The sequence below is a fragment of the Dermacentor albipictus genome, chromosome 2 (assembly GCF_038994185.2).
Source record: "Dermacentor albipictus isolate Rhodes 1998 colony chromosome 2, USDA_Dalb.pri_finalv2, whole genome shotgun sequence".
Classification (NCBI taxonomy): Eukaryota; Metazoa; Arthropoda; class Arachnida; order Ixodida; family Ixodidae; genus Dermacentor; species Dermacentor albipictus.
This window is the reverse complement of record NC_091822.1, coordinates 169115904-169133410: the sequence shown is the minus strand read 5'-3', so window position 1 is coordinate 169133410 and position 17507 is coordinate 169115904. Positions and strand designations below refer to the sequence as shown.

Sequence of the window (17507 nt, the reverse complement as noted above, 5' to 3'; positions counted from 1 at the left end):
AGTTGGCGCACACACAACCGCGACCGCGGACGCCGAGAGGACCCCTGTGAAGGAGGGTGGGCTGCTGGCTTGTAAACCGTTTTGAGCAAATTTATGCGCTAATAAGCGAATCATGGCGCAGCACGGAGCGGCAGAGTACTCAGGCCATTTTTGCAAAAATATTTACGCAAATTTTGGCGCACCCATTCATGCTATCGCTAGGCGATAGCATGAATGCCTTCGGCGTCTACGAAACTAACCAAAAACAGCTGATGCTTTCAGAACCATCTTGCAATGGCGGAAGCAGACGTCGAGGAGATTGAAGCGCTAGTGAGTAAATTTTTAAGCATGCTTTTGGCCACTGATTTTGCAAATCACGGAAGTCGTGCTTGCGTGAAAAAAAGTGCTATTTACTGCCTCCTTTAAGCTATCGGTGTTAGATGTTTGTGATTGCTGAGTGTTGCAAGTTTTTGCGCCGTGATTACCTTTATCGTGTGCAATGCTTAACCAAGTTTCACATTGCTAATTTTCATTCGTTGCGATCACCGCGAAGCGCTCGCTACAGAACGCGAACAAGAAATGGGCAGTCGCCAAAAGATGAATTTCTTTTTTCTTGCTTTCTCGTGGTTAAGTTGAGCAAATTTGCGTGGATCGCAATAAATCAATTTCGCTCTCAGAGCATGAAAAATGACGAATGAAGAAGAGGAACTAAGACATCGTCATTTTTTTTTTTCGCCAGCTTACGCCGCTCCGCCTCGTCACGTTGATGCTTGTTTGCGCAGAATGCAAGAACGTGGCCATCGTTGCACGTTTTAGACACTGTAAATTACCCGCCGCAGTTGATTTCTCTCTTTATTTCAGAAATCAGAATTCGAATGGATTTTGCAAGAAGAAGTAAACATTGTGTTGCAGCAGCTGCAAGACATCATGCTGGTATATCTACAGCATGTCTGTTTTTATCACATTTATTGCATTCTGCATATCGCTGCTGAAACGCTGCCCTTGATATTAAGTTACACGCTGGCGTGTTTTCAGCAAAAGCATGTCGCTCCTATTGAGATAAGTGAACGGTGCCATTATTCTTTTTCTGTCGACACTAATTAACCCGAGCTATAGGTGTTGAGGCTTTCTGGCAACCAGATTATCAGTGATTGAAAAACAAGTTGCCTTTTTGTTTATATATGGCTGTATTTTCTTCTTTTTGGCTGTTTCTGTAATTGCTAAAGCACGTGTGTCGTGCAAGTCTTTGAAATCTTAACTGGAGCTAACGTAGCTGCAGTAGAGCATTTTGTGAAAATATACATATATGTGTGTGATATCCATTTTCTGGTGCTCATTCTGTCACGGTTCCACTGACTGCAGGTTTGCTGATTGAAAACTTTAGCTTAAGTCATAAATACACTGTTTTGCTGTTACGAATAAATACAAACAAAAGATAAAACATTCCGGCAGAGCCAATCTCACGATGAATGTCGACATTAATGCGATGTAAATTGAAGCAATGCAGTATGACACACTGTATTGCCTGCACAGACACACGAAGTGGCAGTCTCGTTGCTAACCACAACACCAAATGATGCCGCAACACAGTATATCTTGTTGTAATCGTTGCACCCCAGTTGAAACTCTGTGGAATCTCTATAGTATCCTTGCTGCAATTTTATTACAGTGGCCCTCCAACATGAGGCCACACTCAACGCGGATCCGTGTTTGTAATTGCAGATGGGGCGTTGTCACTTTAATGTATTTAACGCCTTACATTACATTGGCACATCCATTCTGGAGAAATGGCCAAAAATGGGCACATGCCGATATCACATACATGCTGCCGAGGTTTTCTGTTAGGGCACACACCGAGGGACCAAGTTGGCATGGAAGAGAGCTAGGTACAAACTGGAATTGTAGCTAAAGTTTTCAACGAATGCGAATTTCATTAAAGTCTTGGAAAGGTCTGTAATGTATGTCGGAATCTGGGCATATGTCGCCATATATTAGATAAGTGCGCTGTTTTGCACATAATTGAACGACTTCAAAAAAGGGAAGGAACACATGCGCAGTGTGTGTGTGTGTGTGTCCCGTCCCGTTTCAACGTTGTTCTTGGTTTTGTGCAAGACATCGCATTCGTCCAACACAATGTACAGCCAACTGGCCCCGATTTCAGCCTTACACTATATATTTCATTATGTAAGGCTATATTTTGTAAAATTTTCAGGAGTGCTCCAAGCGTTTCCCACACTCATTCTCCGACCAAGAAAACCTAGTCAAGACTGACAAGTTGATCCTGAACAGCACAAGGTATGAATGCTTATCAGAGCCAGACATGTTCGCAATGATATATATCATTTAAAAAATCATCCTTTTGAGTGCTGATATGCTTTGCCATTTTGACCATTATTCACAGTATTCTGCATGTGGTAATCTCCATAAGTTAAAACTGAGCTATGTGGGAAGCCCTTTGCTTCCATAGGTTGAGTGACCTGTTAATGAAGATGTGGTAGGACAAGGACATTTCCAAGGTCCTTTGATGTTTGTTTTATAGGGAGTTCTTGTAATTACAACGTGTCCTTGTAACATTGTGCTTTATATCTCTCTCGATTTTGTGTTAACATATGTTTTCCCTAGTTCTTTCTACTTTTTTTTTTAGTGAGCAGAATGCACAGATAAAGATTTGTACTAAGCTGAATAGGTTTTATGTGAAATATTGTTTCGAAAGTTCACTGTGTGCTGTTTTATGACCATGGACAAATTAAACACGAATAAAAAAATACAAAGTAGAACACATCTTACAAGTAATATAACATGTGAGTGAGAGTTTGTCCAGCTACTATCCTGTTGCTGAAAACAGTGCAGGCTTCAAATTCAGTGTGTAAACTAAAGTCATAACAACATTGTGCGTTGCGGCGAAGGCAAGAATGAAATAATGTGCTCTAGTTAACCCAAACTTGTACACGTTTCATTTGCCCATGATAGTACATATACATACGTGCATGGTACTGCCAATGTTATCTGACACAGTAGATCACAATTGTGCTTGTCTCCATGACATGTTAACCATAACTCAGCAATCTTCACTAACCAAACCATAACAGGACTCTGAACCTAGCAATCTAACCTAGCTTAGTAATATATTTAGTATTATAACGATAACTTGGTAATCTGTACTGACTTAACTGTACTGTACTGCCCAGTAGTCTAGCCAAACTGACTTAACCTAATCATAACTCAGCATTCTAACCCAGCCATGTTAACCATGTTTCAGGAATCAATAACCTGACCACATTAGCCATAACTCGGTAATATGCACTGACATAATGTAACCTATATCTTATATCTTATAGCCCACCTTCAGAGTTACAGGAACATCTTGCACCACATAAATACATGGTTTTCCTGTAGACATCTCTCATGCATGCAATGTGTGATTTCACTTAAGCTGAATGAGCTCGCAGCAGTTAATTGCAGCGTCTGTTAACTGCAAAGCATTGTTATTTTATTTTATGCTGACGTTTCCTTTCTTTTGTCTTGTTCTTTGGTAAAGCTCCACAGCTGCCCCTGAGCAAATTAAAGTCCTGGCAACAATGTCAGGGGATAGCATCAGCCACGCAGTAAGTGGAAATTTTCATATTGATTACTTCCCAATTTTTCTTGCCCTAATGTACTGATGATGCACGAAAATTATGGTGCATGAGTACATTCATAGTCGAAATTAACAAAGGTCTGCACTAAAGACCTGTTCAAATGGGATACTGAGGCTTTATAGAATCATGTGCACCAGATCTAAAATTTCAGGTCCACTCTTCTGTAGTTTGTCATAAAAATGAAGCAGGAAAGACAGCAGAAGAGTTTGCTTTTGTCCTGAAACTAGCAAACCTATTCGGTCTTATCTCGTTGTGTTAACGTTACCAAACACTGGTCGAAATGGCCACAGTCCCCAACTGTGATGTTACACTGATGCATTTCCTTTGTTTATCTTAAGTGCAGATATTAGACAATTTTAGCATGTCCATGAACCATTCTCGTTTACAAAATACCAGAATATTGAATGGCAGTAGCACTGTTGGCCACATTTTCTGAAATTCTGTTCGAGTAGAATATGTGTTAGGAATTGATTTGTGTTGCGTGGATGCCCTCGTAATAACAACAAAATATAAGAAAGCCACTCTAGGCCAATGTATGTTACTGCTGATACCTCGACATCAGCAGCTAAGTAGGACGTGGTCATTGCAATCTTAGTTTTTCGTGCTTTCGTTCAACTCGGCAACACAAGATGATATCACTAGCGCTCTGCATCCGTGGTATTCCAGTAAACGATAATAATTCATGCACAGGCAAAAGCTCATTATTATCGTGTTGTAGCCTGTAGTAGATATGAAAGATGTGTGTAGAGTGGACACATTCAGTCCTTATTACCAAAAGTAGGAAATGTAGGGTAATGTAGTGCAATTGTTCACTTGCATGCCATCTCTCACGTATACATGCACAGCGGGCCATTAAATTGGGTTAACATACAGCTTCGTCATTTCTATGCAGAGGTATGGAACGCTGTGCTGCTGAACAAATGAATTCGTATTTGAAAGCACATACAAGGTTTCAAAGATAGTTCGAGGGCTCAAGGAAAGCAACATGAATCTGTAGTACTGTACCTTAAACGTAGGCAACGCTGAGAGATCAGATTTATAGGATAAGACTACAGCGCTTATAGATATCTATAACGAAGGCTGTTCAGCCAAATGTACTTGCAGTTCTTGAATGTTATGCAAATTAGCAACGAGTTTCACGAGAGGCATTTGTGGATGATAGCTTTCTAAACTTCTTGATGACAGTGAGACTATGATAAAACAAAGAATAGAAAGGACAGCTGTAGTAATGCAATGCACACCTTGATTATATTTCAGGACATTGCACTGCGCATTCCTAAGCATCCCGGCACCACCTTGAGGACAATAGTGCAGAATGACTGCCAATGGAAGCTGCAGCAGGTATGGCCGACTGTCTTCCGTTACCCTGCTCTGCCTTGCTGCTGAAAACAGAGTCGACAAAGTAAAAAAGCACTATGAAGGGAATAAGGCTTATCAGTTTCTTGCTTGTGGTTGTTTGCCCTTTATCAAAGGTGCAAGACGCGGGCAACAACCTAATGACTGCTTTGCAACTGCTCACGCCGCCGCCACCGAAAACCAAGTTTCAGTTCAAGTCTGCGGAAGAAGTAACCCAGGCAAGTGCTCAGTGATAAGGCCCCTTCATTAACTGTGACATCGTTTTGCATCAGACTGCAGCAGTGGAGGGGTATGTCCACGCAGGCGGGAAAGTTTTCGAACCACACGGACTCTAAAGCAAGCGAAGCTGTATTTCCACGCGAGAGTTTGCCACTCGAGGTGCAACTGTTGAACAGGTTCACTTGCCCAAACACAGGCTGCCCGCTTTGGCTATGAAGAAAGCAACCATCGGGATATGAGGCCATATTATGTAGTGATTCCTCTCATTTGCTATTCTTTTCGCACTTTGTTGCTCATTGGCAGGATGTCATGCCTACATTATTGCCAGAATCGGCCACTTACTATGAAGGGCGATACGAAAAGAATGTAATTGACGGAAAAGAATCCTTACACAATGCGGCCACTGAAAACATTTTTTTGCTTACATCTTCATTCTTCACAAGAAACTAGCAACAGTCTGTATTATTTTCTATCCAGTGCAAGGCTTAGGTGCAGCACCAGTTACTTGAATGCGAAAGAGCCAACAAATGTTGCAAGCCCCACTCCTAATCGGATCTCTGTAAGATGACACTTTAAGGTGGAACCCTGCATTTCAAAATGTGCTTTAATTTCGAGGTAGAGTTTGATAAAACTTGCCGAGTTTATGTATTTTAATGTGCAGGACCCTGCACTTTGAAATGTTTTTTTTATTATTACTAGTAGTATTATTATTTCTGGTTAATAATGAAACTTGTTGAGTTTATGTATTTCAATGTGTAAATTAAGATATACTTTTTTTTGCAGGGTAAATAACTTTTTAGAAATTCAAAAAGTCTAATTTTTTGCACAACTTGGTTGGAGGTGAGCTATTTACTGAGGCAATTAATATAGAACCAAGAAGTAGTGCAAAACAAATACAGTGCTCTAAGCCAATTTTATATGAAGTGAAAAGCCTGCCAAGCTTTTTAAATTAAGAAGCCATAGTAACACCCATGACAAACTACTTTTTAAGAATTTTGTAACAATATTTGTACATGTCTTAGGCCTGCTGCACTCGTTACTTGTCTATTTTAAAAAAAAAATAATTATTGCATTAGAATCAGTAAAATCAGAGGTATCATCACTTTAAAACTGTGGCACCATCAGAAATGCTGTTTAATAAAAAAAAAACATTTCCTGTCTTGTTCATGATGTGCACCATCATGGCAATTTGGACCTTTTGGTGTGCCATAGTAAAGGTTCTGAATAGCGCAAGAGCACGAGAAGATTACGGGAAAGACAGAATAGTGCAAGAACACGAGAAGATTACGGGAAAGACAGAATAGTGCAAGGGCACGAGAAGATTACGGGAAAGACAGAATAGTGCAAGGGCACGAGAAGATTACGGGAAAGACAGAATAGTGCAAGGGCACGAGAAGATTACGGGAAAGACAGAATAGTGAAAGAGTGTGAGAAGATTACAGGAAAGACAGAACGCTCAGTCTTTCCCATATTCTTTCCGTGCTCTTGCATTTCAGAACCTTTACTTTGTTTAGGAGGATTATGGCGAAGGCTAAATCAAAGGCTAATTCAATCCAAGGATGTCGCAGAACTGCTATCAAGCAAAAATAGATACTCTACACCAAGCTGGAGTGAAGGAATGTGAAAAGATATTTGGGCCACTTTTTTGGCTAGCCGGGTCTTAATTCTCTAAACCTTTTTAAAGGACTTAGAATAGATCAAAGTGTTTCCGGACAAATATGTGTTTTTGGCTTTTGGCAAACCTAGATAGAGTATATTTTAAAGGTGGAGGCAGGGTTTTTGATGAACCGAGCACATAGAACAGCTTTGTTCCCACTGCCATTATTTTTCAGGAGCCAGCTGTCCTCATTAAATGTTGTCAGTCCTCTTTCAAGACATGTGACTATATACATATATATATTTATATATATAGACTGTATGTCGCAGATGGTGGTACACGTCTGTATCCATTGTACTTGATACTTTCCACAGAGGCAGCTATTGTGAGACATAGGTATAACTTCGTGGCTATTTTGGCACTATTTTTACCACTTACTCAACACCTTGTGAGTTCACTTTAAGAGCATCTTGCCTACATAGTTGTTCCCGCAAAACTAGTAACAAGCAAGCCATTCACATGTAACGCACTCGGCATGTCTGTCTGTGAAAACGTGTGTGCTCACTAGCAGTGGAATGGTCATATTCAAAGGATCACTGTTGTAGCCCAAAATTTGCAGAACTGTTGGTCTCCACAGATATATAAGTAATATATGTATACCCTGTGAAACATTACTCCATTTAAATAATGCAACACCTGCAATTTTCTCTGTATGACTCCAACACCACCACTAAGATGATCAACCTCATGCTTGAAAAACTCTTTAGAGTTAAGCACTTTTATGCGTGTGAATGTAAAGCCCGCATTGACGGCATGCATGTACTTCTTGTCAATAAGCAAGAGGCCACAAAAGTGATGAAGCGCACAGAATTGATAAAACAAGTGCTTCCTGTATTAGCCAGGCCTCTGCAGCCTTTGCTCACAATATCTCAATTTGCATTAAGTCATCACTTATGACTGCACATGCCTTTTTTTCTCTCTGTTTCCGCTGAAAGATTCTTTAAATATTGCTTTTTGCAACATCAATTTATGTATATTGTCGTGTACGTTGAAAAGAACTGTCGGCATTTTCTAGGAGCAGCTGGCTCAGTGCTTGCGGAGAAAAGTTGGTTGGCTCCAAGTCTTGAGCAGGAGCAGGTCCACTTCTTCCTCTTCTGTCTCAGCTGTCCTTTTACGTAAGCCACCGAATATCCCAGGTAGCAAGATGTTACAGGTTCGCATAATAGAAATTGCTTGCGAGTGAGTGTTTGTGCTATCGTTTTTACATCTCCACGTGGTACAATTCACTCTGTTTTCATTACTTTGATCACATCCAATGCCCTCAAGACTGTTGTTATAAGCTGCTCACCTTCCTGGAACTTTCTTGTGCAGCTTATGACCACCGTAATGGGTTGTCTGCAGAGGGGTAGGGCGAGCCTCATAATTCCAAAGAAACGCACCATCGACGAGATTCTTGGAAGCCGGAACATGGTGCGTGCTCAGCAGCGTTTTTTTTACTTTCTGCTTTCCATCAGAGAACCTTCCAGACATCCGCTTTGGTCTGATGTCAGCCTAGCTCTCTGCAACACCGAAAAGGCAGAGTTGGTTAAGCGCAATGCATGACAGCTGCTTCTAGTAGAGGAGCATCTCCTTCACTCTGCATCTGTTGTAGAATTATCTCGTGCTCTCATAATTTGATCCACATCACCAGCTCCTAGGAGCACTGCATGGTTTATATTCGTGAATGGCACAAAATACAGAACAGACACACAGATAAAGACAAATTACACCTTTAATTCCATTCTGTCATTCACAAATATGCATCAGCACTAACTTGCCAAGTTTTCTATCTTGCTGTAAAATTGCATGGTTTAAGCTGGTTTGGAACGGCAAGGGAACGTCAAAAAGTAATCGTAAAACAACATTGGAACCATTGTTGTCATTCAGTTCCTTAAAGAATACTGCTGTACTGTGGCAGCTCTAGCAGTAGACGTGATGTTGCAAAGCTTGTCGTAAAATTCGCCTGTTGGCATTTTGAAGTTTTGCCGCAAGTGACCGGAGGAGCTTAATTAGACAGCTCGATTCTGGAATGTCTGTGCAGAAATCCTTGCAACCACCACTGCCTCAAGATCTGGGCGCCAGCTTCTATGTGCAGTCCCACAAGCTCATCTTTGCTGTGTATTACGTCCATAAGGACTCGCACGGCCAGACGAAGTTTGATGTCTTTCAGGTAAGACGGGGCCGCTTGCACTGGTGCCGTTGAAACCACAGGCTGTTCGCACAAAAGGCACGCAGAAGAGCTATGAGCCCTCTTGATGGGTCTGTGCAAATGACGAAGACGCAAGGACAGCGCTGTCCTGTGTACAGGACGACGAATACAGGATAGCACTGTCCTTTATTTTTCCTTCCTTATGTCTCCGTCATTTGCACTGCCTCATCAAGAGGTTCATCCAGTATCAACTTGCCCAAATGTCAATTCTTCTGCAGTACATTTCTATGAGCCCTAGTGGCGTAATTTTTATTTTGTGTATGCAGTTAGTGTCTTTCTGCAACCATTTAAATATCTCCTAACCGCACTTAAGCATTGGTGCACTGATGGAAGCCTGACAATTTTATCGGCAGAATATTATATCTATGAATGTCAAGTAAACAGATGAAATGTAAAAGAAATACTGACAGTTATACATATTTAAAGTTGTACAAACCATACTACCAGCTTCTTGCGCACGGAAGAATGAGGCCTATCAAGTATGGAGGTTGGAAAACACTTGGAGTCTATCTTAATTAAAAGAGATGCTAACAGATAATGTTAAGTCAAGCTTGATTGAAAAGTTAGGCTTGTTTAATAACCTTACCCGCCGTGGTTGCTCAGTGGCTATGGTGTTGGGCTGCTGAGCACGAGGTCGCGGGATCGAATCCCAGCCACGGCGGCCGCATTTCGATGGGGGCGAAATGCGAAAACACCCGTGTGCTTAGATTTAGGTGCACGTTAAAGAACCCCAGGTGGTCGAAATTTCCGGAGTCCTCCACTACGGCGTGCCTCATAATCAGAAAGTGGTTTTGGCACGTAAAACCCCAAATATTATTATTATTATTAATAACCAATTTGTCATTCATAGCAAGAGTAGAGCTTCTGTGAGCAAAAAGAAAATGAGGAAAACAGAAAATTGGAGTAGTTCCACCTATTTTGGACTGTGGCACCTCTCATGTGACATCAGCATTGGCTGATTATTTACAGTGAGCGGGAGAGAGCGCAATCACGTGGGGACTACATAAGATCGCCCAGAAATCAACACTAGACCTCCAGACAAATTATCCATAGATCTAACTTGGCTTATTATTTTGCTTTTGTGTCCCTTTAATGCTAAACTTGTTGAAATGCTGAATTTCGTTGGCCGAGGCAAGGAGAGGGAGGCTCTGCTTTGGGGAGAGCAGTTTGCCTCTTCACACCATCGGCTCACAACATTTGAGTTATTTCGGTCTCCACTATTACTAACCCCATTTGGAAAGTTCTCATGGTGATACGCTCTCTGGACAGCACTTTACAACTTCCAGTGTTTTGGTAAAATTTATAACAGGACTGGTTCTTTAAAGGGGACACTGTAGGCATACATCAAGCCAAGATAAGCTGACAGATTAGTGCTCCGAAATATCCTAGATCACTTTAGCTCTGATGAGCTTGTCAAAGTATTATTGAATCGAGCTTACTGGAGACAGAAGCTGTTTAAATAATTGCTAATTACATGACGAAAGTTTGTCCCTCTCTCTCCCAAGATTCTGTCCTTACACAACTTGCAACACCTGTGCATTTCAGGCAGAGACGTCTGTGCCTTGGCTGAGTGAAGTCCTTGTACTGTTCACCATAGCCCTGCAGCTCTGCCAGCAGCTTAAGGACAAGGTGAGCCGTCATGCTGCCTATGCACACAAACTTCATGGTCGTAAAGTGTTCATGATCATCAAATATGTCATTTTGTCATAAAAATGAGTAGAGGGAGAAGTTCAAATATTAATCAGTTGCTTTATTTTTTTCTTTCTTTTTTGTGTGTGTTTTGTTTCACTGCAAGTAATCTGTGACACGAGTGAATTTATTTTTTTAAGCTTGTTGAAAGAGAACATGTAAGTGCACCACAGGTAGATACATCTCACGTTGGCACGCCGTGGCCAAATATTGAAATCTGGAGGGAAGAACAGAGGCAGGATAATGTAGCAATTGTGTTCTAGTACTATATATTCCCCTTGGTGTTTTGTCAATTGTTCGAGTGGTGCTCTCTTGACTGGAGTCACCTGTGATGCAGGGGTTGGAGTGTTAGGTTCAGAAGGATAAACTACAAGTTAGATAGCATCCTGAAACCCTGCTTGGTTTATGAAAGCCAGGATGGTGTCCTTGACCATCTTGACCTCACGCTGCGGTCACTTGGGGTAGATTAGGCTACCGTAGATTTAGAGTAAAAATGTGGTAACACCAATAAATGCCCATCAACAGTAAAGAATCTTGCTAGCTAATTTGCACATTCGGCACTGTTTTGCTGTATTAGCCATAGTTGATGATGATGTAGGGTTGTGGAAAATTCAAAGAAAATAGCACAGAGCAATCGGAACCTAAAAAATGGTGCAGTTAAACCTCAATATAACTAACTTCAATATAATGAAATTCTCGATGTAATTAAGGATTTAACTTTTCATAACCTCTTTGTCCATAGAACACTATGTAGTTAGAACCTCAATATAACGAAGTGCGTTTGTATGCGATTTCACTATAACGAAATTTTGCTTCCACAGCAAAGGAATGCCGAGACAGTAAATGTAAACTTCCTTAGACGCAGATCGTCAAATGATTGAATTACAAGTGGCTGCTTGCAAATGCGCCTCTCAAATTGCGTGCGGCGCCGCAACAGCAACCACCAAAGTGAAGCCGCATCATGTCCTATGATGTAGTAGTTCTGCAGAAGCCCGCAAGGTGGAATACAAAGAATTTGAATACAACAAAATTTCAATATAACGAAGCAAATTGCCAATTTTACTTGCTTCCTTATATTCAGGTTTAACTGTACATTTTTAGTGACCAAGAGCACACAGACAGACAGAATACGCCATCTTTCCATTTCATTGTCCAGGAAGAGTTTGTACTCTTTCATTGTCTGTCGAGCTTCTGTGCTCTTTCCACTCTGTGAAGCACCTTTCAGGAGGTCACTTTGTATGTTTTCTACAGAATTGCACAGTCCCAACAAATTTAGGCTGTGCAGTTAAGTGCAGTTAAGTTCTGTAGCACATTAGCTGGGTATGGCACTCAGCCCTCACTTGCACGAGACTCAGTAATTACTTCATGAGCTTTGTTTCTTTTCTTTTTTTTTCCTAGCACAACATGCAAGATTGTGACAGAAAAGATGCAACAATGTGAAAGTGCAAGTATTTTTAGAGGTTAAACAGTTAACAGCACGAAGATAGAACTTGGACAGAAGAAAGAACCAATACATAGCGCTGACTTATTTTTGTTTTGCCGTAGTAGTTCTGCAGAAACCCGCAAGGTGGAGAGAAGTAATGAATAAAGTAAGTAATGAATGAAGTAAAGTAATGAATTTATGCATTTTTGTTTTGTTTTTTTGTCCCAAGTCCTAACTTCGTGCTGCCAGTTTAGTCATGTTTAACCAACTAGGCCAAATCTGCACCTTGCTCAGTTTCAGTTATAGTTAGAGGTGCTTGCCCAAGATTCCGGCCTCTCCGCATTATAACTGCAAGTTCTCAGCAGTTGGAGTTAACATGAACGTGAGCATGTACTGCAGAATGCATACCTGTTTCACATCTTTCTTGCAGGTCGCCGTGTTCTACCAGTACAGGGAGTTCCACATCCCGTAAGAGGGGAACCAAAAGTGAAAGTTCACAAGCTGTGTTGTGAAAGGACAGAGGAGAGGTGTATTCAACGGGATACTTAAGGAAGAACAACAACCCAGTCGGCGCACTACCAAAGTTCTACACCTGTGAAGCTTCAGCTCCCACGGGATGGTCCAGTTGGCATCACTACTATCGGCTGTGGCAGCTAAAATTACTCAACTCGCCCGAAGGAAACGCACTTAAATTTTTTTCTTCTCGCTTTCCCAGTGCTCAAAAAAGGTCACGGGTATCGATGCGCAGGGCAGCTGTTTAGTGAATGGAAAATTTTACTATGTTTATATACTATTCTGGCGAGAAGGTAACGACACAGGTCACGACCAGGTTACGACCAGGTCAGCTCTGACCAGGTCAGCTCAAGTCAGAACTGGTAAGCTCTGGTCATGAAAAACTCTTGCTACATTATGGGCACCTACTTTCATGTGTGTGTCCCTATATGTTTTATTTATATAATTAGTTTTGTTCTAGGCTGATTATGTTTACTTGCATAGGTCTTATCAGTATTTGTGAAGTTAACACTTTTTCTCCAAGCTGTTAGAATGAATAAGTTTGCTATTGCCACGAATGAACTTACGGTATACTTTTGCCTAATTAATGGGCCGGCCGAAGGTATAGTGATAAGCAAGCAAAAACAAGTCTTTAAATGCAGATCGTAGATAGGCACTGTTTTGTCTATTAGGCTTGCTATCTGTGGAAGCCACTGTGGAAACTTTTTCTTTCTGTCATTTTCTGAAGCTTTCTGTATAATGCAGCGGAACGTAGAACAAACACCAGCATCATTTCTTGCTTTTAGTCACTCTTGACATAGTTTATACCTGTAAGTGGCGCGATACAAATTTTTGTCCTTACAATGCGCTTCGCATTTGCTCGTCGTTTTAAGTGCAGAGAGTTGTCTTGCTTCATACTGTAGCAAGAAATGTGAAAGAAAAAGGCAGCTGTCTTGCATTTCTCGACTAGAAATCTTTGTGCAGGCGACAAATCAACATCATTTCTAGTCGTCTAGGCACCCTGCAACGGTGTTATCAATTAGAGCTACCATCAGAGCTAAGTGATGGATAGCTAAGCGATATTACTCTTACGGACTTATGAAGCATGAACAGGAGAATTCGAACTTAAACAGCAAAGTATAAGATGGCAGCGAACATTTGCAGTCAACAAAACAAAAATAAAAGTAGCTTTAACTTTTAGTGAGCCGTACTGGTCAACTTTCAGCAATTAATGTCAGCCAACCCTATTCAGTGGCCTTGTTTCATTTGTCTGCGATGGGTAATGTACTGTATTGCGATGTCGGGGAAGTGTTCATTCAGCTTGTGCTTTTTTCGCCTTCGTCTGTGCTAGAAAATAGAAGCCGTTTCCTCAATCTTATATTGGTGTTGCCAGACGTAGCCAGCTAAAGGTTAATAAAATCACATTGTCGTAGTGGTTAATCATAGCTTGAATATACAGAGTCGCAGAGTGCCTGTCGACTAGATAGTTTACAAAGCAATAATTTCACTCTGCCAGCATACATGCATGATATGAAGGGCGTAATGTGCATGCCACACTTGGGTAGAGATGTTATCAAGCGTTGTGTGATAGCTGCCATTTATAGTACATGTTATTTTTTCAGTGTTTCTTGCTTACTTTTTTTTCTGCACGTTTGTAGTATTATAGTTTGTGCATATATTATGCAAAACTCTTTATGTACAGTGTTTTTGGCATATACATTAGGTTTTACTTTTAACAAGGGGAACTCAGAAAAAAAAGCAAAGCTACTGTATTGTGGATTTTAAATGAGATGCTGACAATATACTCGTTCCTTTCTTCTTTTCCTTTTTTTTTTGCCATAAAAAATTTTTTCTCTGCAGCGATTGTGCTCTATGAATGCGTGTTATCGAATGCTATTAATCATGCAACATGCTCATTTAGCGCGCTGCTAATTGTGCGCTAGTCAAGAATGGCCACCATTGTGCACGCATGCGCGCGCTTCAGTAGCAATGTCTTTTTTTTGCACTGCGCTTTGTTGTACCCAACATATGCTCCATTAAGCTCCATTGTCAAATAGATACTTCTTTGGGCATTGCAACAATGCGCGTTACAGAGCACTTTAAGTCTTCCCAGTAAAATAGTACTTTGCTAAGTACTAGTAGCCACTAGTGCTAGCACTTAGCTAAAATGGTACACCACAACACTTTGCGGTACCTTGTGGTACCTTCTACACTGTTCATTCAATGCGTAACACCCACCAGGGAGACACGTTAATGCTTGGGCCAAGCCAGGAACACCTTGAGCTACGTTTGTTGGCAGTGGTTTTCATGTGAATTGTTGCAGGGAAGTCATGCTCCCCCGTCTAACCCCTGCGTGATGCTGCATGTGAAAGGGCGATAGTGGCAGAGATATGCCCCAAGGGCACATGAAAGCACTAAACCAACCAGCCAACACAAACTGCTGTATGAAGACCATGTTTTATGGCAACCACTGTTACTACTGGAAAAACTACGGAAGAGTACGACAGAAACACAGATGGCAAAATGCAGTTTCGGTGAAACATGCGATTGTTAACAAACCTACATTAGACTGGCACTCTGTTTTTTACTTCGCAGCTGAGTATGCAATTGTCTCTACTATGTGTTATATCTGTAATTGTGATTTTGCAGGTAGAAACAATCCTCCGCTTATGCAAATAGAACGGCCTTTTCCTTCAGGTTCGATCACATTGCCTTTAATCAATGCCATGCACACATACTGCATGGATCCACTAACACGAGGCTATTCTCTCCTTTCCGTTGAGTAACATGGACTGTTGCAACTAGTTCCATAGGTGATGTAGTTGAGAGGTTGTATGCTGGGTAAAGCTCGTTCAAACTTTTAGTCAGAGTTGTTCATGAAAACATGAGGCTCACATTACTATCTGGTTAGTGCTAGTATCACAACTTGTACTGAAGTGCAGCTCATTATGTGCAGTTGCAGTCTACTGTAGGTTACGTTGCTGGGGAAAGGGGGTCCAGTATAATCAACTGTTTTGGCGGATCTGCTGGCACTTGCACATTCAACATTCGGAAAGGTGGCCATTTCATGATTTAGTTTACTGCCATGTTTAAATGTATACCAATTTCCTGTTTCAACAGGGTAAATTGACAGCGCACACTGCCTGCAGTGATTCCAGACAAAAGAAATGCGTTTAGTCACAGTTAAAGGAACAGTTGCGCCATCTGTTCCTAGGGGAAAAAAAGAGCTGCCACGTGTATGAGAGGATGCAAAGCAATTTCACACTCTGGGCAGCAGATTTCACCACCATCCCTCTTTCTGTGAAAAAAAAAAAAAATTTACTCGGCAACACTGCAAGTGCGCACACTCAATTTTTTTTTAATAAATAAATTCCATTCAAGATGAAAAAATGTGGAGCAGTTTCATTGCTCCAGGCAGCAGATGGAGGCGCTGCCATTTTTACTGATAAAAAAAAATCTGAATTCTTTATTCGGCTGCACTACAGATGCATGTTCTCCGTTCATTCCAATTGAACAAATCAGGGCTAGTGCTGCATTTTAAGCATGGCATTAAAGTTCACCACAAAAATGTCGCCATATCAACGAAACATTCCACGGTGACTGATTGAAAGTCCTTTATTGTCGTATTGCAAAGCAGTCTTACATGGGGACCTAATTCAAACACAAGAGCGTCCTCTCTTTTGAGAACAATCAATTTTGTAGATGAAGAAATGCACCACGTGATCGAACACGAAAAGCACTGGTATTACTACCTTCATCAGCTGTTTGCCACTAGTGATCGGTGTGCTGCAAGTTTTCTGCGACTGTGTTGTTAAAGAGAATGTTTAAAGTCTGTGTGCTGTGGTAAAGCTGCTCTGCACAGTTAGTTGCGATGTCTGCAGACAGTCGAAATGTTGAGTAGCTTTTTTTTAGCAGTGTCTCGTGTATTTCCACTTTTACAGAACATTATGTATACTTTTGAATTGTTTATACTGTTTGTTGACATTGTTTACTAAATGTGCCATTTTTTTTGTTATTTGTATACGAATTAGTTGAAAACAATAAAATGATCCTAACACAATTACCATGGACCATGCATTATCTTTTTGTTACCCCCTCCCCCCCCACCTTGCTTTCTTTTGCAAAAATTTACTTGAACATATTCCATTACTTCAAGTTCAGTTTCAACAGTTGATATTAGTAACTTCAGTCATTGGCTACCGGAGTAGAACCTCGTTCATACGTGTTGGAGGGGGGGGGATGCGAGGGAAACGTAATAACCGGGAAAACGTACGATCCGAAGTGACTAAAAATTGGACACACTCAACTGTTGTTGACATTACGTAATGCAAAGCGGTGCGCGAATCGTTGCGCACGAGATGACAAAGCGCGTCGAGCTGGCGGGGCTTCGACGGCCCGAGAGACATTTTCTTGTTTTCCTATTGCGCAGTGTTTAAAGACAGCGACAGGAAACCGAATAGAAATCGAGGTAGTAGGCGATGCTGCATGCCGCCGAAGCGAAACGCGATGATCGCGTCGCGCCGCCTGCAGCAGGGAACGGCGGCAGGTTTGGATTATTGCCTACTAAAAGCGTGCAGTACGCGTTCTAAGACAGATAGGTGAAGAAGTTTATCGCGATAGGTTTGGCGGTGATAGCTGTGAATAAGGTGTGCGACGTCCCAGCACAAGATCTGCTGGTGCCGGAATAAAACTGAGCGCGCGCCGGCGTTTTCATGCGAGTCGGGCGGGCGAGTATTGCGGTGAAGCTGCCGCGGCGAGTGGCTATATACTGTTCTCGATCGCGCGCTCTTCACGCCTTGTTTTTCTTCTTTTTTTAACATGGCATCTAACGGCCGGAAAACGGGTACGATTGCAGACTGTTGCAGG

The 17507-nt window shown here is 41.5% G+C and overlaps 1 protein-coding gene across 2 annotated transcripts; it reads left to right on the top strand.

Annotated features, from left to right (window-relative positions):
* Positions 1–255: 255 nt before the first annotated feature.
* rogdi (rogdi atypical leucine zipper) lies at positions 256–15405 on the top strand. Of its 2 annotated transcripts, XM_065430425.2 has the most exons (10): positions 256–309; positions 841–912; positions 2192–2274; positions 3518–3584; positions 4875–4958; positions 5090–5191; positions 8161–8259; positions 8870–8998; positions 10583–10666; positions 12580–15405. In XM_065430425.2, the coding sequence occupies exons 1-10, from the start codon at positions 274–276 to the stop codon at positions 12619–12621; spliced, it is 798 nt and encodes a 265-aa protein (XP_065286497.2). In that variant the 5' UTR covers positions 256–273; the 3' UTR covers positions 12622–15405. The 2 variants fall into 2 exon arrangements, with proteins under 2 accessions (XP_065286497.2, XP_065286498.2); XM_065430426.2 differs by lacking the exon at positions 841–912 and having other exon boundaries at positions 270–309.
* The last annotated feature ends 2102 nt before the right edge of the window (positions 15406–17507 follow it).

Bases quoted from the DNA above. Each gene is read 5' to 3' on its own strand.
- rogdi (XM_065430425.2), top strand. From the start codon at position 274: ATGGCGGAAGCAGACGTCGAGGAGATTGAAGCGCTA. The intron at 2,275-3,517 runs GTATGAATGCTT...TCTTTGGTAAAG, and splicing joins TTGATCCTGAACAGCACAAG to CTCCACAGCTGCCCCTGAGC. The intron at 3,585-4,874 runs GTAAGTGGAAAT...ATTATATTTCAG, and splicing joins GGGATAGCATCAGCCACGCA to GACATTGCACTGCGCATTCC.